Source organism: Urtica dioica, chromosome 3, assembly GCF_054948205.1.
Source record: "Urtica dioica subsp. dioica isolate 48M chromosome 3, U.dioica_male_clone48M_v1_H2, whole genome shotgun sequence".
In the NCBI taxonomy this organism is placed as follows: Eukaryota; Viridiplantae; Streptophyta; class Magnoliopsida; order Rosales; family Urticaceae; genus Urtica; species Urtica dioica.
In genome coordinates, this window is record NC_142758.1 from 5,104,131 (window position 1) to 5,124,520 (window position 20,390).

General features: G+C 39.5%; 1 protein-coding gene across 2 annotated transcripts; it reads left to right on the forward strand.

Annotated features, from left to right (window-relative positions):
* The first annotated feature begins 732 nt into the window (after positions 1-732).
* Positions 733-20,028, forward strand: LOC149402196 (mediator of RNA polymerase II transcription subunit 23-like). 2 transcript variants are annotated; one of them, XM_089608969.1, is made up of 21 exons: positions 733-924; positions 1,025-1,068; positions 1,465-1,564; positions 1,662-2,606; positions 4,001-4,235; positions 4,650-4,867; positions 4,982-5,189; positions 5,493-5,773; positions 12,668-12,751; positions 12,955-13,049; positions 13,423-13,585; positions 13,698-13,943; positions 14,584-14,754; positions 14,901-15,014; positions 15,187-15,312; positions 16,244-16,392; positions 16,639-16,879; positions 16,981-17,749; positions 18,759-18,940; positions 19,364-19,470; positions 19,555-20,028. In XM_089608969.1, the coding sequence occupies exons 1-21, from the start codon at positions 823-825 to the stop codon at positions 19,742-19,744; spliced, it is 4,770 nt and encodes a 1,589-aa protein (XP_089465095.1). In that variant the 5' UTR covers positions 733-822; the 3' UTR covers positions 19,745-20,028. The 2 variants fall into 2 exon arrangements, with proteins under 2 accessions (XP_089465095.1, XP_089465096.1); XM_089608970.1 differs by having other exon boundaries at positions 5,622-5,773.
* Positions 20,029-20,390: the final 362 nt, after the last annotated feature.

A 20,390-nucleotide genomic window follows, 5' to 3' on the forward strand; every position in this document is an offset into this window, starting at 1 on the left:
ATCTCCCTCTCGTCAAACAATGTTCTTCATACTCGTACAAAGCATGTGGAGATTGATATGTACTTCTCGTTGGTGAACTTCAAATGCTTCATGTTCTTACCTCGGATCAGGTGGTTGATGTCCTCAATAAACCTCTCTCGTCTCCTAATTCAATGCCTTGCGTTCCAAGCTAATTATTGTTCCTTACGTTTAGCTCGGGGGAGGGATTATATAGATGCAGATGATAGTAATGACATCACACTAACATGGCATCTAAACCAAACTAATATATTGTAACATGTGTAATACTCGTGTATGATATAAAAGAAATGAATGAAAGTATGAACTTGATCATTCACTTACAATCTTACAATCTTACAATTTTTTCGCTCGTTTCAATCTGTCTATCTCCATTTTCGTTCTCAACTCGTCCAGTTCATGATTATTTTACTATATAAATGAAACGGCGATTACCTATATTTTGATTAGGCTATTTAACTAAGCACCCGTAATTATTAGTAGTTGATAATCTTATTATGTATAAATCTGTATTTAATTGTATTGATAATAACAAATTCAATTTTAAAATCATTGGTGCGGATCCTTAGAAGAACTAGTTTCTATAGAAGACTTAATGAGAAAATATAAATTCTGAATGTTATTTATGTTTTTAACTGTTTATTTTTGTTTTACATCAATTAAACAATGACTTGACTTCGCTGGCTCATATAGGGTAGTTACTGTAATTAGATAAGAAACAGTACTTTTCGTATCTCTCGCTTTATTTCTTTTTCTGGCTTCCGTTATTGTGCGAATTCTCTTCCGATCGTGTGCTATGCGAAAATGGATCAAAACCAAAACCAAAGAGCTTCGTCAGCTTCGAGGGCTTACCAGTTCCACCCAGGCCGGGCATCTATCGTCAATCTCTTCGACCTCTACTTAGGAGTAAATTTTCCCTCTCTTTCTTCCATTTCCTTTCTTGTCCCCGAAAATAATTCCACTCATTCCCTTTCTACTTTCTTCTTCTTGTTGCTGTTAATCGCAGCGAAGTTCCAACCAGAGACCTGAAGATGCAGTGCGTGAGCCTCCGTGAGTCCCTGATTGCTTCAATCTTTCGTAAATGTGATTGCTTGATGCTTCATATGTGAAGAATGAGCTTAAAGAAGATTGTTAATTTTTTTTTTTTTTTCTGATTTACCTATGTTTTCGAGTGAGCTAGAAGAAGATTATTAATTTTTTTTTTCCCCTGATTTACCTATGTCTTCGTATGAGAATTTTGAACTATAATGCAAACCTTTTGACCGTGCTTCTGAACTCTCATAGCAAAAACTTAGTAAACCAGAAAAAAAAAAAAAAAAAAAAACTGGCCATTCACATATGGGTGGAGTGAGCTTGAAGGATTAGTTGATCTGATTTAAGTGTTTTTGTTAATGATTCTTTCGAACTGTAAGGTAATATTTTGACCGTGTTTCTGAAATCATACAGAAACAAGACACAGAAGCGTGTTGTTGCTCTTAATAGAGAGCTACCCCCTAGAAATGAGCAGTTCATTTTGGATTTCGAGCAGATTCAGAGTCAGATTCCTGTATGCCACTATGCTATTTGATTGTTGTTCCCGTGATGCTTTTTTTTTTTAATTTCTGATCGGAACCAACATGACCCGGTACCTCACTCTTCTTCAGGACCAGGAACAATTGCGTGCCATGACGGAGTCTGTGATTATATCTCTTGTCGTGCAGTGCAGTGGTCACGCGCCGCGGGCTGAGTTTCTGCTGTGCGCTCTACGCGGCCTGTGCAGCATCGGGTTCATCAACTGGGACACTTTTTTACCTCCGCTCCTCTCTGCAGTCTCAACGGCGGAGATGTCGGCTGGTCAGACGAGCGCCGCAGCTTCGCTTCAGCAGCAGCCCATCGCGCTTCCGTCCAACCCCGCCGGTTTCCATTCCTCGAACCCGGCCTCTCCGTTGCCATCCATTCAAGGGATCGGGTCCCCCGCCATCGAGCCCGCTTCCTCTGCGGCTATGTCGCCGGTGAAGTCGCCTGACATGTCGTCCGCAGGACCACATTCCGCGTCGAGGGCGAGTTCGTCCGCGAGAGACAATGCCATTAGCAGTCTACGGCAGCTCTGTTGCAAGATTATCTTGGCGGGTCTTGAGTTTAGCTTGAAACCAGTGACCGTCGCGGACGTTTTCTCTCACATGTTGAATTGGCTGGTTAATTCGGATCATAGGCAACTCGGGGGTGAGGAATCTGGTGCCGTGAAATCTTGTAGACCTGACAAGGCTCTGATCGAGTGGCTGCATAGCTGCTTAGATGTCATATGGCTTCTGGTTGATGAGGACAAGTGTCGGGTTCCCTTTTATGAACTGCTGCGAGGTGGATTGCAATTCATCGAAAACATACCTGACGATGAAGCCTTATTTACGCTTATTTTGGAGATCCATAGGAGGCGGGATATGATGGCTATGCACATGCAAATGTTGGACCAGCATCTTCATTGCCCTACTTTCGGGACTCAGCGGATCATCTCAAATGTTTCTCCAACTACTCCAGGGGAAGCTGCTGTGAACATGAGATATTCACCGATAACATATCCAAGTGTTCTTGGGGAACCATTGCATGGTGAGGTGATGAATTTCTCCAAAATAATCATAAATGAACCTCGTCTTTTTTTTTTTTTTTTTCATTTTATAAATGAAAACTAATGAACATGGTGTCATATAGTTTAGCTTGTACTGTTCAATTTAGTAAGAAATTAGAATTGCACAATCATGTAATCTTTTCAGTCCAACTTATCATGTGGGCTTGAAGATTTGTGCGTCACATCAGTATGAAATTATTTTCAGCTTTCAATCCCCAAGGGATTAGTCTAGGAGTAAGGGCTGATCTCGAGATAGGTGGGTACGCGATGTTCGATTCCCCATAGAACCTTTAAATTAGGGGCCTTTGGGAGGGTCTCCCAGTCGACCTGCCACCATGGATTTCGTCGGCCGAAGCCCAATACCCTTGGTTATAAAAAAGAAAAGTGATTTCATATAAAATGAATATTTGATTCCACCTAAAACCGAACACTTGGGGCAACCGGAAGGGTCTCCCAGTCGATGTGATGGGAGGACCCCGTGGGCTTAGTCGGATGAAGCCTGGATACCCATACTTATACAAGAAAAAAAAAAGATTTTCGTCTTTCTTGATTTATGTTTCGTATTCTGTCACTGTCTTTTTCAAGTCAACCTGATTATACGACTTTTCTAAAATAATTTTATGGAACAGGTTTATGAAAGATGGAAGTAGCACTAACCTTTTTATTTTTATTTTTTTTTATTTTCTGAGCTGTTTTCTAGTGAGTCGTTCGTAATAAACAACAAGATGGCTGAAATATTAATTTAATCACTTTGAGCTCATTGATGTGGTATGGCTTGAATATGATCTCGTTAGAACTGATCTTAAACATATCACTCGAGTGGTTGATGGTGATATACTGTTAGAGTCATCTTTTTTTTTTTTTTTTTTTTTTCCTAACATGTAAAATGCTAGAGTTATTTATTTATTTATTTTTAAAAAGAAACAAGGGACTTAGGATAAAATGATAAACTTCTATCCATTAGAATTTTATCAAATGTGCTTGTGTTGATTGTTTCCTCAATGAAAATTCTTATTTTAATTAACATCTAAATAATATTTTTAAGTATATTTCCTCTAAATAATCAAATGCAATATACAGAAGAAGAAGTACCGTTTAACAGTGCTTCTGGGAGAATCTTCTTATCAATGCTAGAGAAGAACATGGTCTTCTTACCCTACGTTTAGGGTACAGATGGTATTTCGATTTCGTGCACCCTAAAATATTATGGTAAAAATTGTAAAGTGAAGATAGATGGATTACTACTGGGTGAGATCCAGATTCTTTGTTGAGCTCATATGGCTATGTTTCTGAAATCATATAACTTCAGCATAGAAGTCTTTGTATTTGCAGATCTGGATTGATTTTTTATGTTATTGGTATTTTTTTGGACTGTTGTAGGATCTTGCGAATTCTATACAGAGAGGAAGTTTGGATTGGGAGAGAGCTTTACGTTGCATTAGACATGCTTTTCGCACTACTCCATCTCCTGATTGGTGGAAGCGTGTACTCCTAGTTGCTCCTTGCTTTAGGTCTTCTGCCCATGGGTTTACTCCTGGTGCTGTATTTACTTCTGAAATGATTTGCGAGGGAACAATTGATAGAATAGTTGAGCTAATAAAGTTGACAAATTCAGGTGATTATTGTTTTATATTTAAAGAAGACTTTTTTCTATGTCAAGATTTATCTTTATCTTATATCGTTTGATTTTCGATGAATGTGTTGTAGGCATGTAATTTCTGTTTTTTTTACCGGTTTGATTTTCAATGAAAGAGACTTTAACTATTGTTTCTTGCCCGTTTTATAAGATAAATGAAGTTAAATATGAATCATAATTGGTAATCTACAGATGTTTGTGTAAATTCACATCATTATTATGCAACTTCAGTTTCTTTCTTCTATCTGCATGAGGAGATAACTTTATACCTCAGCTTGTCGTTTCAGTTATGATATCAGAAGAACACATTGCAATATGTTTATTTAATAATAATTAGAAGATAATTGAGATTCTTGTTTAACTAAGCTATTACTTGTATCTTTCTTCTCGCAGAGACGAATTACTGGCAGGAGTGGCGTGTCTTTACAGATATTTTTTTCTTTCTAGTAAAAAGTGGCTGCATTGATTTTGTTGAACTCGTGGACAAGCTTGTTTCACGCCTTAGAGAGGGTGATTACCAAATTCTTAGAACAAATCATGTAACATTGCTAATAGCAGATATTATCCGAGTTGAGCTTGTGATGAATGCACTGAATACAGATTCCAGAAAGGTGGTTATTAAATTGCGAATCTTCATTTCCTTTCTTCTCTCCTATTATTGTGACATTTTGTTTTGACTTTTACTTTGTTTTGCTTCTCTTTGCTATACACACTTTCTTTTTAAGGCGGAGACAACGAGAAAGATTTTATCGTTTCACAGGGAAGATAGAAGCTCTGATCCAAATAGTCCGCAAGTCATCTTGCTTGACTTCATCAGCAGTTGTCAGAATTTGCGTATTTGGTCATTGAATGCATCTACAAGAGAATATCTAAATAGTGAGCAACTTCAGAAAGGAAAACAAATAGATGAATGGTGGAGGCAGGCAACCAAAGGTACATGTACATCTTCTGTCTGGTTTGCCGTGGTTCTTAATAAAGTCCAGTTGTTTGTTAAAAAAAAAAAAAAACTTCTATCTGGCTTAACTTCATTGGATAACATGGCTGGGTTACGCAATGAAACTTGATATGTGGTATTTTCTGCGCATTTGTTATGATAAGACTCAGTAGGTCCAAGGATGTTTTCAAACTTAGAATGCGTCAGGGATAATCTTATAAGTGCGTATGGCATCACTTCTTTCTCAAGCTAAAAATTGATTTAATTAGCTTCTTGAGAGACAATTCTTTGTATGAACTCAGGTGATCGCATGATGGACTACATGAACATGGATGATAGATCAATTGGAATGTTTTGGGTTGTGTCTTACACAATGGCTCAGCCAGCTTGTGAAACAGTAATGACTTGGTTATCCTCTGGTGGAGTTACAGAACTATTACCAGGACCAAATTTGCAGCCTAACGACAGAATAATGGTTATGAGGGAAGTTAATCCACTGCCAATGTCACTATTGTCTGGGTTTTCCATGAACATGTGTTTAAAGCTAGCATATCTTATGGAAGAATCACTGTTTTCCGGACAGGTACATTCTCAGTTCTCTTGTTTTAAGCTTGCAGTTCATATTTAGCGTTATCTATTGTTGATATTGACTACATTAAAATAGCATATAGGGAAAGATGATAAATTCTAGATGCAAACAGTAATGTAATAGTCAAGGGAAATAGTGATTTTAGAAAACTCAGCTTAAGCAGTGAAGTTTGACGGAATTCACGCACTTGTAAAAATATGAAAGTTCAAACGAACGAAAGTAAGTGTCAATTTCTAGTCAGGAAGAGAGCAAAGAAGAGGGGAGGTGTGAATCTTGGAGGGAAAGTTATCACTTGTGTTTTGTCACATTGGTATCCTTTTTGGTCATCATCTTAGTTTGGTGGCATATTTTCAGGTACAATGTCTAATTTAGTCAGGGAATGGTCTAGTGCCCTGAAGATTTAACAGAAGTACTTAGAAAAATGCTCTCTTCTCTCTCCTCTCTCTCTTCTCTCTCCTCTCTCCTCTTATGTCCGTTCTAACCTCTGCCATGGCTACTGTTCGGAATAACCAGTTCTGCACGAATTTCCAATCCGATGCTAAAAGTTTCTCTTTAGCAATAGGTAATGATGGAAATATCGTCAGAATGGTTGAGAGGATGGGAACTAGATCTTACAGTATCCTTCTTCACAGGAATGCTCTTTTTTGGATTTGTGACTCCCTTCCCTCTCTGCTTGCTAGTCATAAACCAGAATTATTCCGAAGGAAGTTCAATGGCAATGGTTACGTGATTATTGCAGATGTTTTTGCCAATAGAAGAGGACGATGCTTTCGGATTCTTAAAGTTTCAGGTGGGAACAACCGTGCCATTTTTGTCCCTGAAGGTTTCAAAAGCAGAGGATGGAAGTGTATGTTTGGTTCTTTCAGTAGCCTCTTGAACGGTTGGAGGGAAAGTGCTAGGTCTTCTCATTCTTTCAGAGAGGTCTTTCCCCCGAGGTCTTACGCAGCAGTGGTGTCCTCGAACGGTGTAACATCTCGTCCCCTTACATGCACGTCGGCTAGACCCCCCTGCCCGAAAGTCGTTGAAAAGACGCCAGCGAAAGATATCTCCCCCTCATCCTCTTCCTCGCTTTTTTCTCAGAAGGATTGGAACCTCGCAGTCACAGTCCACAGGCTCTCGCCTTCAACGTATTGGAAATTTATTTTCGATGATTTAAGCTTTTCTCTCTCTCGGAACTGCCCTTACACACCCTTTGGGAGTGACAAAGCTTTGCTTTGGTGCTATAGTTCTGAGGAAAAAGAAAAAGTTTTAAAGTCTAAAACATATTTTCGATAGGAGCGAGAAAGTGGCGGTGTTCTCTGCATGGAAACCAGAAGATCATTCCCAGGTCTCTGAGCCGCTCGCCAAAGACTGCTGGGTTGGGATCGCGGGTATTCCTCCTAATCTTTGGTCGGAGGATCTGTTCCTGAAAGTAGGAGAGCTGTGTGGAGGATTGCTTCAGATTGATAGAAGTACAAAGAACTTATCTTTCCTGAAATTTGCTAAGATAAAGGTCAAAGGATCTGTCAAAGGTTTGTTGACTCAGTCTCAAGTCCTAGAATCCGAAGCAGGAAAGATTGAGTTCTCGTGCTTTCTCATCTCCGATAAACCTCACGGCCGGAAAGCTCCCAGAGCCCTCGGAAAACCCAGAGAAGCACACATGGGTGGCTTGGCGAATCCTGTCGAAGATGGTGCTTTGGAAATAGCGCCAGAGAGAAGGCAATTATTGCCCTCGGGAGAAGGCACGTCGACAGAAGGAATTTCGCGAGTTCCCCGTAACTTTGATTTGAAGTCGAAGGGCAAAGGAATAATATCGGAGTGTCATGAAAAGAGTGCTCCGAAGTTATTGGATGTGGTCCCCACACCACGTCCCTTTATTGTTTTAGAGCCTGCCTCTTCTTCAAACAATAAAAAAGAGAAGCCCTTTTTAAAAGCCCAAAACAGTTTCCCAGTGGCTCCTCCCCAGACCATAGTTTGTTCAGATTTGGGCCCAGTTCTCAACAACCCATCAGACTCTTCCGGGTTGGAAGAACCTCCAGAGCTTTTACGAAGGTCTTGTTCAGAGAAACGATGGAAACAAAAAAAAAAGGCTTGTTTCAAAAAAGCTTTGATTTCTAAATGGTCAGATTTCTCCAAGGGACTAAAATATATTCCGCCTGTTAGGAAGAATATCCCGGATTACGAAAGTGACCCCGAGTCTGGCCGGCCGTTTTCCCGTTTCTGGAAGAAGACATACACCAGGAACAGAAACCGGGATCAGGAAGTGGAGTCCCGACGAAACCCCTCTCTCTTGGTCGATGATGATATTGAACATTTCCCTGAGAATTTTCTCATTCGAAGTGATGGAGAAATATCGGTGGAAGATGGCTCTTCGGAGGATGGTTTTCAGTCGTCCGTGGAAGACGAGGAATCTAAACCTGACACTGCTCTAGAAGGACTGGATGTTTTGCTCACAGAACAAGACGGTCCCGGGGTTCCTTCAGGTCCGGCCGTATCCTTGCCTCCCCTTTCTGATCAAGAACAGGAGGTGCCTTTAGCGATGGTATACCCGGAGGTTTCTGAGCCCGTAGATCTTGCTCCCGCGTCAGCAGATCAAGACCTCCTTGCTATTGAGGGTTGGCAGTCTCAAACCAGCAGGAAGAAAAAACGCACATCAAGAATTAAAGGACAACAACGTGAGTTACATTATCTGGACTTCCAGGTCAGGTTCGGAGCCAAGGAAGCAGGGGAAAAGTCTGGTTTTAAATGAAGATTATCTCGTGGAACATTCGTGGTTCGGGATCTCAGACTAAAAGAAGGGGTGTGCGTTTCCTCATCTGTAAAGAGAATCCCGACCTAGTGGTTTTTCAAGAGGTTCGTAGGAGAACCGTTGATAGAAGCTTTATCGGTAGTGTTTGGAGTTCGAGGTTTAAGGAATGGATCCTTCTTCCTTCTTTTGGGGTCTGGTGGAGGTATTTTGGTGGTTTGGGATACGGGACGTGTCAAGGTGGTGGACAACATAGTGGGAGATTTTTCAGTCTCGATCGAGATTGTTCAGGATAATTCTTCTTGGTGGTTCTCAGGTGTATACGGGCCTTGCTGAGTTGAAGGTAGACGGGAATTCTGGGATGAGCTTGCAGGCTTGAAGGTAGACGGGAATTCTGGGATGAGCTTGCAGGGCTTGGAGCTCTTTGTGGCGAGAACTGGTGTATTGGGGGAGATTTTAATGTTGCTAGGTCTCAGGCGGAGAGAAATCCAGCAACGAGAGCTAGAAAAAGCATGCGCCTTTTCAACGAGTTGATCGCTGAGCTTGAACTTTTCGATCCGCCCCTCTTGAATGGTATTTATACCTGGTCGAACTCTCAGGTGTGTGCTCGGCTAGATCGTTTCCTTTTCAAAGAAGGTTGGAGAGTTTGTTTTCCGTTTAATAGACAAGAAGCTCTTCCCCGGGGGGTTTCGGATCATTCTCCTATCTCTTTAAATACCGATCAGATCAAATGGGGCCCGGGTCCTTTCCGCTTCGATAATGCTTGGCTGGCCAATTCAGATTTTAAGCTTTTTGTGAAAAAGATTTGGGCAGAGACTCCTATTCAAGGTAAAGAGGGGTACTCGTTTATGCTTAAACTTAAGTTGGTTAAGGAAAAAATCAGAGAGTGGGCGCTGGAGGTAAAAGAAAAAAGAGAAGGGGAAAAAAGTCGTATCTTTCTCGAGCTTGGAAGGCTTGATAGGCTGGAAGGGAGTTCGTTTTGGAACGACGAGGCTCGTTTGCAGAGGATAGCTCTTAAGAATCGGCTGAACTTTATTCTTGAAGAGGATGAGCGCTCGACCAGGTTCAAGTCTAAGATGAGTTGGGCTAAGGATGGCGATGGTAATTCCAAACTCTTTCATTCCCTTATGTCGGCTCGTAAAGCCAAGAACGGCATATGGAAAATTGAAAGGGACGATGGATCGGTGACCGTTAGAGAAAACGAGATTGTTAGTGAGATCAACGGCTTTTTCAAGAAGTTGTATTCGTCAGAGCCTCTTGAGGAAACCAGCTGGGATGACATTGGTTGGGACCCTATCTCTTTAGACAGTGCTGCGGGGCTGTCTAGGGAGTTTGAAGAGTCAGAAATTAAATCAGCGATTTTTGCTTGTGAGCGTGACAAGTCTCCGGGGCCGGACGGTTTTTCTATGGGTTTCTTCCAGGACTTTTGGGAGATGATAAGAGAAGATTTACTGCAGATTTTTCGGGATTTTTGGAGTAATGGGATTATTAATAATATTTCTAATGAGACTTACATCTGTCTCATTCCTAAAAAAGTAAACTCCACAAAGGTCTCAGACTTCAGACCTATCAGTTTGGTCTCAAGTCTATACAAGATTATTGCCAAAGTCCTCACGGAACGCTTGAAGTCCGTCATGGAAGAAACCATCTCCCAAGCCCAAGGTGCGTTCGTGCAAGACCGTCAAATCACGGATTTAATCCTGATCGCTAACGAGGTGGTAGAAGAGTACAGCCGTACAGGGAAATCAGGAGCCCTTCTTAAACTCGACTTCGAGAAGGCTTACGATCGAATTGATTGGAATTTTCTAGACTTTGTCTTGGAAAAAAAAGGTTTCGACGCGAGATGGAGAAAATGGATTCGTGGGTGTCTTTCTTCAGTTTCGTTTTCGATTTTCATCAACGGGCGTCCTCGTGAGAGATTCTTCGGCTCGAGAGGTATTAGACAAGGAGATCCCTTGTCTTTTTTTCTCTTTGTGTTGGTAGCCGACGCACTCTCTCGTCGTATTCAGCGAGCCATCGATCGAGATAGATTCAGTCCTATGGAAGTGGGGGCTACCGAGCTCAAAGTCTCTCATCTGCAATTCGCTGATGATACTCTTATTTTCGGTGACGAGTCGGAACAAAGCTGGCTGAATCTTATGGAAGTGGTAAATAGTTTTTGTGCCGCCTCCGGTCTTAAGATCAACAAGAATAAGAGTAATTTCCTGGGCATAAACCTGGCTCCTGCGGCTTCAGCGGCCATTGCTACTTTATTGGGGTGTCCCGAAGGAAGCTGGCCTATTTCGTACTTGGGTATGCCGCTTGGGGACAATCCCAGAAGGAAAGCGTTCTGGGATCCAGTGATTGACAAAATTTCGAAGAGGCTTGACGGGTGGAAGAAAGCTTATCTTTCGAAAGGCGGCAAATTAACTCTTATTCAAGCAGTGTTATCGGCGCTCCCTACCTACTATATGTCCATCTTCAAAATGCCAATCGGTGTGGCGAATGAGATAGAGAAGAAAATGAGATTGTTTTTATGGGAAAACTTTGATGGGTCGAAGAACCGAGGGGGAGTGGCCTGGGACGTTTGCTGCAGATCCAAGGAAAAAGGTGGGCTCGGAATCGGAAGAGTGGTTGACAAAAACATCTCTTTTGGCTAAATGGCTTTGGCGTTTCCCTTTGGAGAAAGAGGCTTTTTGGCACAAGGTCATTAAAGCTATCCACGGGATGCACACGAACGGGTGGGATGCGGGGGATGCTAGTTGCAGGACCTTTAAAAGTCCTTGGCGGTCGGTCTGTTCTATTCAAGATAAGTTCTTTTCGAGATGTGGATGGAAAGTGCAAGACGGTTCAGTGGTGAGGTTCTGGGAAGATGATTGGGTTGAAGGCGGGACCTTCTTAGAAAGGTTTCCAGGGCTCGCTCGTCTTTGCCCGCTTAAATCGGTCAAAGTTAATCGGATCGCCATCTTTTCCGACGAGTTCTCTGGAAAAGTTGATTGGAATTTTAACTTCCCCCGGAACCTTTCGGATAGAGAAGCGATTGAGTTCGCGGAGCTTAGTCATTTTTTGGATCCCATCTCCCTTTGGATTGGTTTCGAAGACCGGAGAAAATGGCTCGATGACACAGGGTCCTTCTCTTCAAAGTCTATGTATTTAGACTTGGCTCCTGTCTCTCCCTCTCCAGCAGTGGCCATGGTTGATGAGATTTGGAAGGCAAAAGTTCCTAAAAAGGTTCAATTTTTTGGGTGGAGATTGGCTCTCCTCAAGGTTAATACGGCCGACCTCGTCCAACGGAGTAATCCCCATTGGATCCTTCTTCCGAGCTGGTGTCCCTTGTGTCGAAGCGCAGCGGAAGACATCCAGCATCTCTTCCTGGAGTGTCCCTGTTCGTCCCTCGTCTGGGACTGGATTTTTAAGAATTTCTCGATTGAAAATTATCGGCCTAATTCCGTGGCCGAGCTTTTTTCGTCGCCAGCTACGTACAACAGGAATCCTAAATGGACGGCTGCTTTCAAGATAGCCAGATTGGCCGCTGCTTGGTGTATTTGGGGTAAAAGAAACAAGGTCATTTTCGAGGACGAGGTTTGGTGCTTCGGAGCGGTGATGGAAAGCATTAATCATTGTATTGCTCTCTGGTTACATGTCAATTGTAAAGATTTTTATGATTTCCCTTTTTCTACTTTGTCTAGAGACTGGGTTTCAGCTCTGGTCTGAGGTTGTGGGCTCGGTTATTTTCGGTGGCTGTTTGTTTTAGGCCTGCCTGAGCTTTGTTTTTCCGTGTACTGTTCTCCTTTGCTTCGGAGATTATTCAGTTATTAATAAAAATTTTCGTTTCTATTAAAAAAAAAAGAAAAGCAAGGGCTCTCTAGTCTTGTATCGGAGTTTTATCTCCAAAAACATTTTATTAGTTTTTTCTTCTGAAAAAATAAATTCAGGAACAATTATGGGGTTTATGTAGTCACATATCTATCATGAACATTTATGTCTAAAATAGAAGTTAAATATCTATCCAAAGAACACAAAATGAAGAAAGCAAAGATCTTCAACAGCTTGCATGTTCAATGGAGACAAGTTATGTATAGCATCAGCAATGACATCGGAAATTATATTAATTAATGGAGTGTATGCAAACAATGTAATTATGCTTACATGACTTTATATTTTTTTGTTTGAAAAAATGATAGGTCGTGCCAAACGTTGCAATGGTGGAAACATATACGCGTTTGCTTCTTCTTGCACCACATTCCCTATTCCGCTCTCATTTCAGTGTAATTTCATTTTTGTAGGCATTTGTGCGTCTTTTGCTATTTTAATTTTTAATTTTTACCTAACAAGCCCCTTTTTAACGATTTACTTATAATTATGAAATACGAATAAGATTTCAGACTCTTACTAATTTGTTTTTTTTTTTAAAAAGACTTACTGTTTGTTGATATAATAAGAAACTATCTAAAAAAATAATTTGCTTCAGAGTCTAGCGCAAAGGAACCCATCAATATTGAGCAAGCCAGGTGTAAGTCTTTTGGTGCTTGAAATCTTGAACTATCGCCTGCTTCCACTTTACAGGTATCGATTTTTACGATGTGTGGTGAGAAATAATCCATACTGCATGTCTGTGAATTCCAATTTTGAATTATCTGGTGGTTGTATTTTAAAAGTTTATGTCAAATGTAATCATGGTCTATTCAACAATCCTTTTTGATGATCACAAAAATAAAGCACCGCTTGTATAATAATCACATCACCCATGGGAAGCGATTTATAAGATGATTGTAATTAGAAATTGCTGGCCATGTACAGCCATTTTCCAAACCTCACTCCTTTTTGTTTACTTGTTTTTATTTAGGGTTGGGGCTTGGTAGGTTCCACAATGTCTATGTTTATCATCTATATCATATTTAGACAACAAGCTAAGTTGCACTGAAACTGTCTTGTGTAGATACGAAGGAAAACACAAAGGCCTGATGTATGATGTTACGAAAATAATTTCAGCACTCAAAGGGAAACGTGGTGATCATCGCTCATTCAGATTGGCAGAAAACTTGTGCATGAACCTTCTTCTGTCACTCAGAGAGTTTTTCATGGTCAAAAGAGAAGGGAAGGTTGTCTCCAAACTGAAACCCTTGTATCTGTTATTTGTTTCTTTATTTATATTATTTTCCCACCATAAAAGAATCTTAAACTTATGTTATATATTTTGTGTGTGCGTGGCAGGGTCCTACAGAATTTACAGAAACTTTGAATCGAGTAACTGTTATAACCCTTGCCATTCTCATTAAAACGCGTGGAATCGCTGAAGCTGATAACCTTCTCTATCTCCAACCCATGTTAGAACAAATAATGGGAGCTAGTCAACATACTTGGTCAGAGAAAACGCTACGCTATTTCCCATCTGTCCTTCGTGATGCCTTGATTGGCCGAATGGATAAGAGGGGTCTTGCCATTCAAGCATGGCAGCAGGTTCTTTCTATTCTCAAGCATCTCAAATTTGAATATTATTTTCTTAGAAAAGAGATAAATTCCCATTTCAAATACAATATCTTTTCTGCTCTGGCAAGCACGCTGGCAGTTCTTACCTTGAGGCTATGTTGATATCAGTCTAAGATGATCATAAATCACATTAAAACAATTAATGCTGTAAAAAAAATTGTTTTAACTTCTTCAACAGAATCTGGTTGAAATATCTCTCGTTCCTTCCTGGTGGCGAAGCCTGGGAATATCAAATAATTCACACTCCAGTTTGGATGATACACCATGAAGGCATAGAAAATTTGAAGAAACAGCTATGAGAAAATTAAAACTTAAACATGCGGACTGCATTGTGGCTGTATTTTTCAAAGAAACTTTTTAGTTGTATATTGTTTTCAGGTCTAGTCCGAGACTGGTCGATTGTATTTTCTCATGCATAATATGTAAAATTACATTATTTTTTAAGACAAAATTGCCTTCTTTTCTAAGATTAAAACATAAAAAATTTAAAATTGGCTTCTTGATGTAGGTTGACATGTCATAATGTTGTTATAAATATTTTACAGTGTTGATCACTCGTGTTTCGTGCATGGTCTACTATGAGTCACCTGGGTGTTCCCTCTATTTGTAGGCCGAAACGACTGTGATTAATCAATGCACTCAGCTTCTTTCTCCCTCAGCTGATCCTACTTATGTCATGACGTACATAAGTCATAGCTTTCCTCAACATCGGAAATATCTATGTGCTGGTGCATGGATACTAATGCAAGGGCATCCAGAAAATATCAACAGCGTAAACTTGGTTTGTTGCTTAACCTGAACGAGTGTTTCAATATTAGCTGTAACATTTATAGGATGGATATACTTTCGTTGTTATCTCTATTCCTTCTCAGAAATGTGATTTTCCATCAATCTAAATAAGTACTCTGTTTTCACAATTGAGTTCAGGCACGTGTCTTGAGAGAGTTTTCACCGGATGAGGTGACATCAAATATTTACACCATGGTTGATGTATTGCTTCATCACATTCAATTAGAACTTTCACATGGACTTTCCTTGCAGGTGCGAGTGTTTTCCACCTATTATTCTAAATGCTAGTTTTCTTGTTGGAACTCTCCCAAAACTCTTATAATTATTAATAATATTTTAGTTTCTTTTCGAAAGAAATTATAAATTTTGTTTCCATGTGCTCAATGCATAGTACCAGACTTTTCAAATTAATTTTCTATTTCAGGATCTCGTAATGAAAGCTTCAACAAACCTATCATTTTTCATTTGGACTCACGAGTTGCTTCCATTGGATATTTTGCTTTTAGCTCTTATGGACCGTGATGATGATCCTCATGCACTGCGTATTGTGGTATGCAATTACTTTGTTAATTCTTACTACTTTTTTCGGCGGAAATGTTTGTAAACTGCGTTTCCCATATATATAATTCAGAAATATTTGTTGTCTCTAAAGGTACTAAAGATCAGAAGTGTTGCTGAATATTAATGCTTACATGAAAAAAAAAAAAAAAAAACTCTCAAGTTTTAGCGTTCTATATTTTTCTTATGGCAATGGCAACCAATTTTATACCTATTTTGGGGAATCTTTGTAGTTCTCTTTATCGATTGGCCATGATGTGGTGGTATTATCCTCTTGGATGGTGTACACCAATATAATAAAAGCCTTGTATATTCAAGATGCCGGGTTTTGATCTAAGAGAATTAAAAAAAAAAAAAAAAAAAAATCGCGAAGCGATAAAAAAAATTGTGAGGATTTAACAATTAGCTTGATGTAATTTTGAGCACATTGTGTCCATAATTTACAAGTTTCATGTGTGTGTGTGTGTGTGTGTGTATATATGTGTGTGTGTGTGTGTATCACACACACATATATATATATATATATATATATGTGTGTGTGTGTGTGTGTGTGTGTGTGTGTAATTTCACGATTTTGTTTGGAAGACTAGAAAATATGATAGAAAATAAAGGTGAGAGACACACGTGTCGGGGCACACATACAAACATAAGTGAATTTTCATTTTTCACAGGATTTCCGAGGAAAATACAAAACCACTTCTTTATTTTTCCCTATGGTTTTCTTTCCCTCAATATTCTCGTTCTTTTCCCATCCTATTTTCCAGGTTTCAAACAAACCCTTAAAAAGAAAATACTTTTTTTTTTTACTAATTGCAAAGGATTGTAAATAAAATTACAAAGACGTCCTCACACAATCATGATCATCGGTTTTTTTTTTTTTTCTCAACATATCTGCAATAATGATTGACTGTTGTGTCAAGCAGATTAGCCTACTTGATAGGCAAGAACTTCAACAAAGAGTGAAGTCGTACATAATGAATAGAGGGACTTCTGAGCATTGGCTTTACAGTGGAATGTTCAAGCGAACTGATTTGCAGAAGGCCTTGGGGAACCATCTTTCATGGAAGGACAGGTGAGATATCTTGAACTGAAGTATGCCTGGCTTAGAGAGCAGTGCATCTACGGCTTTACACATTCAAATATACTTTCTAATTTATATTTATATATATATATATGTATTTGGGGGAAAAAAAACAATGGACCGACAATGAATACCATTGAACTTGTCAAATGTTATGTACCATGGTTAAGATTCATATGTAGGCCCAGGCATACATTGAGCTGAATGGTCTCTGACGCTTCTTTTACAATCCTACAGGTACCCCACGTTCTTTGATGATATAGCTGCCCGTTTGCTTCCAGTCATTCCGTTAATGATCTATCGACTTATTGAAAATGATGCAATTGATCCGGCTGAGAGGATTCTGGTCATGTATTCACAATTTCTTGCCTGTTACCCTCTAAGGTTTACATTTGTTCGTGACATACTTGCGTATTTCTATGGCCATTTACCTGGAAAGCTCATAGTCCGAATATTAAATGTTCTCGACCTTAGTAAGGTAAGAAGTGTGTGTGTCATTGAATTTAAAAAAAGTACGAAGTTTTTTTTTTTTTTTTTTTTTTTTTGTTCAATTCCTAATTTGGCATGAATTTATTTCAGATTCCGTTTTCTGAGTCGTTTCCACAACACATTAGTTCAGCGAATCCTGTTATGTGCCCGCCTCCGGATTATTTTGCGACGCTCCTGTTAGGACTTGTTAATAATGTTATACCCCCTTTACACCATTCAAAATCTGGCACAGTCGGTGATGGTTCAACCAACTTGCTAAGGCCTACACACAGCAAAAGTCCAACATCTCCGCCTGGGCAAACAAGTGCCTCTGATGGCCAAAAAGCTTTTTATCAAATTCAGGATCCCGGTACATATACTCAGCTGGTTCTTGAGACAGCGGTCATTGAGATTCTCTCTCTTCCTGTCTCAGCGTCCCAAATCGTGTCATCACTTGTACAAGTTATTGTCAATATACAAGCAACCTTAATCCAGTCCAGCAATGGCCAGCATGGAGCTCCAAACAGTGGTGGGCAAGGTTCAGTATTGCCAACATCGCCTTCTGGTGGAAGCGCCGATTCTTTGGGTGCAAGCAGATCAACTACTCCAGTTTCAGGCCTAAACACCTCTAACATGGTGTCCAGAAGTGGTTATAGCTGCCAACAATTATCTTGCTTGATGATCCAAGCCTGTGGTCTTTTGTTGGCTCACCTCCCTATTGATTTTCACATACAGCTTTATATAGAAACATCGAGAGTAATTAAAGAAACTTGGTGGCTAACTGATTCAAAAAGGTCAATGGGAGAGCTAGACTCTGCTGTCGGATATGCTTTATTGGATCCAACATGGGCTGCTCAAGATAACACTTCAACAGCAATTGGTATTCAACAAACCTTCTTTATTTGCTGTTTTAGTTATTTCCTAAACATTTTTTTTTTTGTTTTTTGTTATCGTCTCTCCGTGTATTGAGTTATCTGCTCAAAGCTCCCTTGAAAGTTGTGCACTACATTTTGTTGAACCCTTCTAGCGCCATCACGTTCCTGCTAACTCCTTGGACAACCTTGATCAGTCACATATACTTCCCCTGTTGTTGACTAGAAAATTGATCAGCTGCAAAAAGCTGTTCTTGGAGAATCTTTTACAAGCTTCTTTGGATTCTCCATCTCTAACAACACACATATGGGATCGTTCTGAGTCCCCCGGTGGCGTGTTCTTTTTGCGTCTGCTCGGTTCCTCTTTTCCTTGCCCCCGCCAGCAGGCTCTGTACTTTATCAACTTTTCCGTTTCTAATAAAAAATTCTCCATTTCTTGGGAAAAAAAAAAAACACATATGGGATCGCAGAGCCAGAACTCTGCATCAGAAGGCTAAAATATCTTCTAGTTATAACTTCCCTCAAATAAAGTCGCCATCTTCCCCAAGCGTCACCATAGTGAAGTGCATGGAATTGAGGGAGAATCTAGGTGTCTAATTTGATTAATTATTGTTCTAGCCATAACCGGGTATAACCAGATTCGAGAGAGTGAACATTGAGAATATCTTCTTTATAAAGAAATTTTCTGGGTATTTAAGTCCTACTATTGAACTAACTTGACTTTCTGCGCTGCAGTTAAGTAAGTCTTACACTATGGGTTTCTCGTTTGCAATCACGCTGAAGTTTTGTAATTGTAAAACTTAACCTTCAATGTAAAGCTGAACTTTTTAGGTTAATCTTACAGACGCGGTCATTTGTCAAAAGAAACTGTTGCTGTTAGTGATCAAATATATAGTGTTTATAACAAAAGAGTATCATATTATTATCATTATTATTGTTATTATTATACTTTGGTTGATCTCGAGTCTGGAACTTAGATCAGAATCATGACTAAGACTATTCCTGTTGTGGTTCCAGGTAACGTAGTAGCGTTGCTTCATTCGTTCTTCAGTAACCTCCCTCAGGAATGGCTAGAAGGGACCCACATCATCATCAAACATCTGCGGCCGGTGACCTCAGTTGCAATGTTGAGAATAGCTTTCCGCATAATGAGTCCTTTGCTCCCAAGGCTTGCCAATGCTCACTCACTTTTCACTAAGGTATGTTATTACGATTACTTTTCCCAGTGTGACTAGCTAAAGGCATGCCAAACCACAATTTAGGAAGTTTTTAACTTGATTAGGCTAATGCTTATTTCCGATTTTGTGCTATTATACGGCAGTTTGTAATTTCTAAACTAATGTAGAAGCTGCTAAGAATCTCTGATTTTGAAGAATACAGCTTTTGATTTTGGTTTTACATGAGTGGGGCTTTCTCTAGGGCACTTATACAATGCAGGTTTTTATAATATAGTAAACTAATTATTTGTCCGTACGGTTCCACTTCACACTACTGTTTTCTGTTCTGACTTTCCTGGTCTGTGGGCTCACAATTTTGCTTTTCATTATAATTATTTATAAATAAATAAAAAGTAGACCTTCCTCGGTTCATATACAAAATTTATTTTCTCGAACTTCTTTCAGACCCTCTCAATGCTGCTAAATATACTGGTGGATGTCTTTGGGAAGAACTCACAGCCGTCCTCAACTCCCGCTGAAGCATCAGAGATAACAGACCTAATTGATTTCTTGTAAGTGCTATAATGATCATCGTCATCATCGTCATCGTTGAGTATTAAGGTGTTGAGTATTGGCATATTTGTGCAATTTGGTAGGCATCACATAATCCATTATGAAGGGCAAGGAGGGGCGGTGCAGCCTAACAGCAAGCCTCGGCCCGAAGTTTTGGCTCTGTTTGGAAGAGTATCGGAGAGTCTGCGTCCCGACGTACAGCATCTTTTCTCTCATTTGAAAGCAGATGTGACTTGCTCGATCTATGCCGCGACGCACCCAAAACTAGCCTAGATCTAGAATCCCTAGTGAATATTTAATACATGTATGCTAATTAATAAATGAGGAAAGCTCTATGCCTTGGCATGGTTTCTTTGTGATGTGTTATTCTCCTAACTTTTCTGCCTAGAAACCCTGATCAATCAGAAACGGAAGCGTTCTAGGTATGATATGTATCATTCCGGCACTTGACCTTACTAGATAGCGCTTTAGGTTTTTTTGCTGTCATTGGACGTCGAATTTCTACTCTCTAATATATAAAATGAAAGCGGAATGCAACAAAAGTCATTTTCTTTCTTTTAAGAATTTAGTCAAAGTTTCATTTTATTAGGGAAATAGTCACCCGGTCGAAGTTAATTAAATTAATTGAATAATTAGTTTGGTCTGGTGGAATATTTTTTTTATAATATAAAATTTGAGCTATTTTTTAAAAGAAAAGTGGATTATTGGATTACTGGTCTAATTACCCTAAAAAAATTTATGTTTTTAGCATTTTGGTTGATAAATTAATATAGAGTAAAATAGTTATTTCTTTTCTAGCATTTTGATCATCATTATTATTATTGTTATTATATATGAATTATATAAAATGAAAAATTCAACCTATTTTATTTACTCGATATATTTTTTCAATTTATATAAAATATTAACAATTATAATA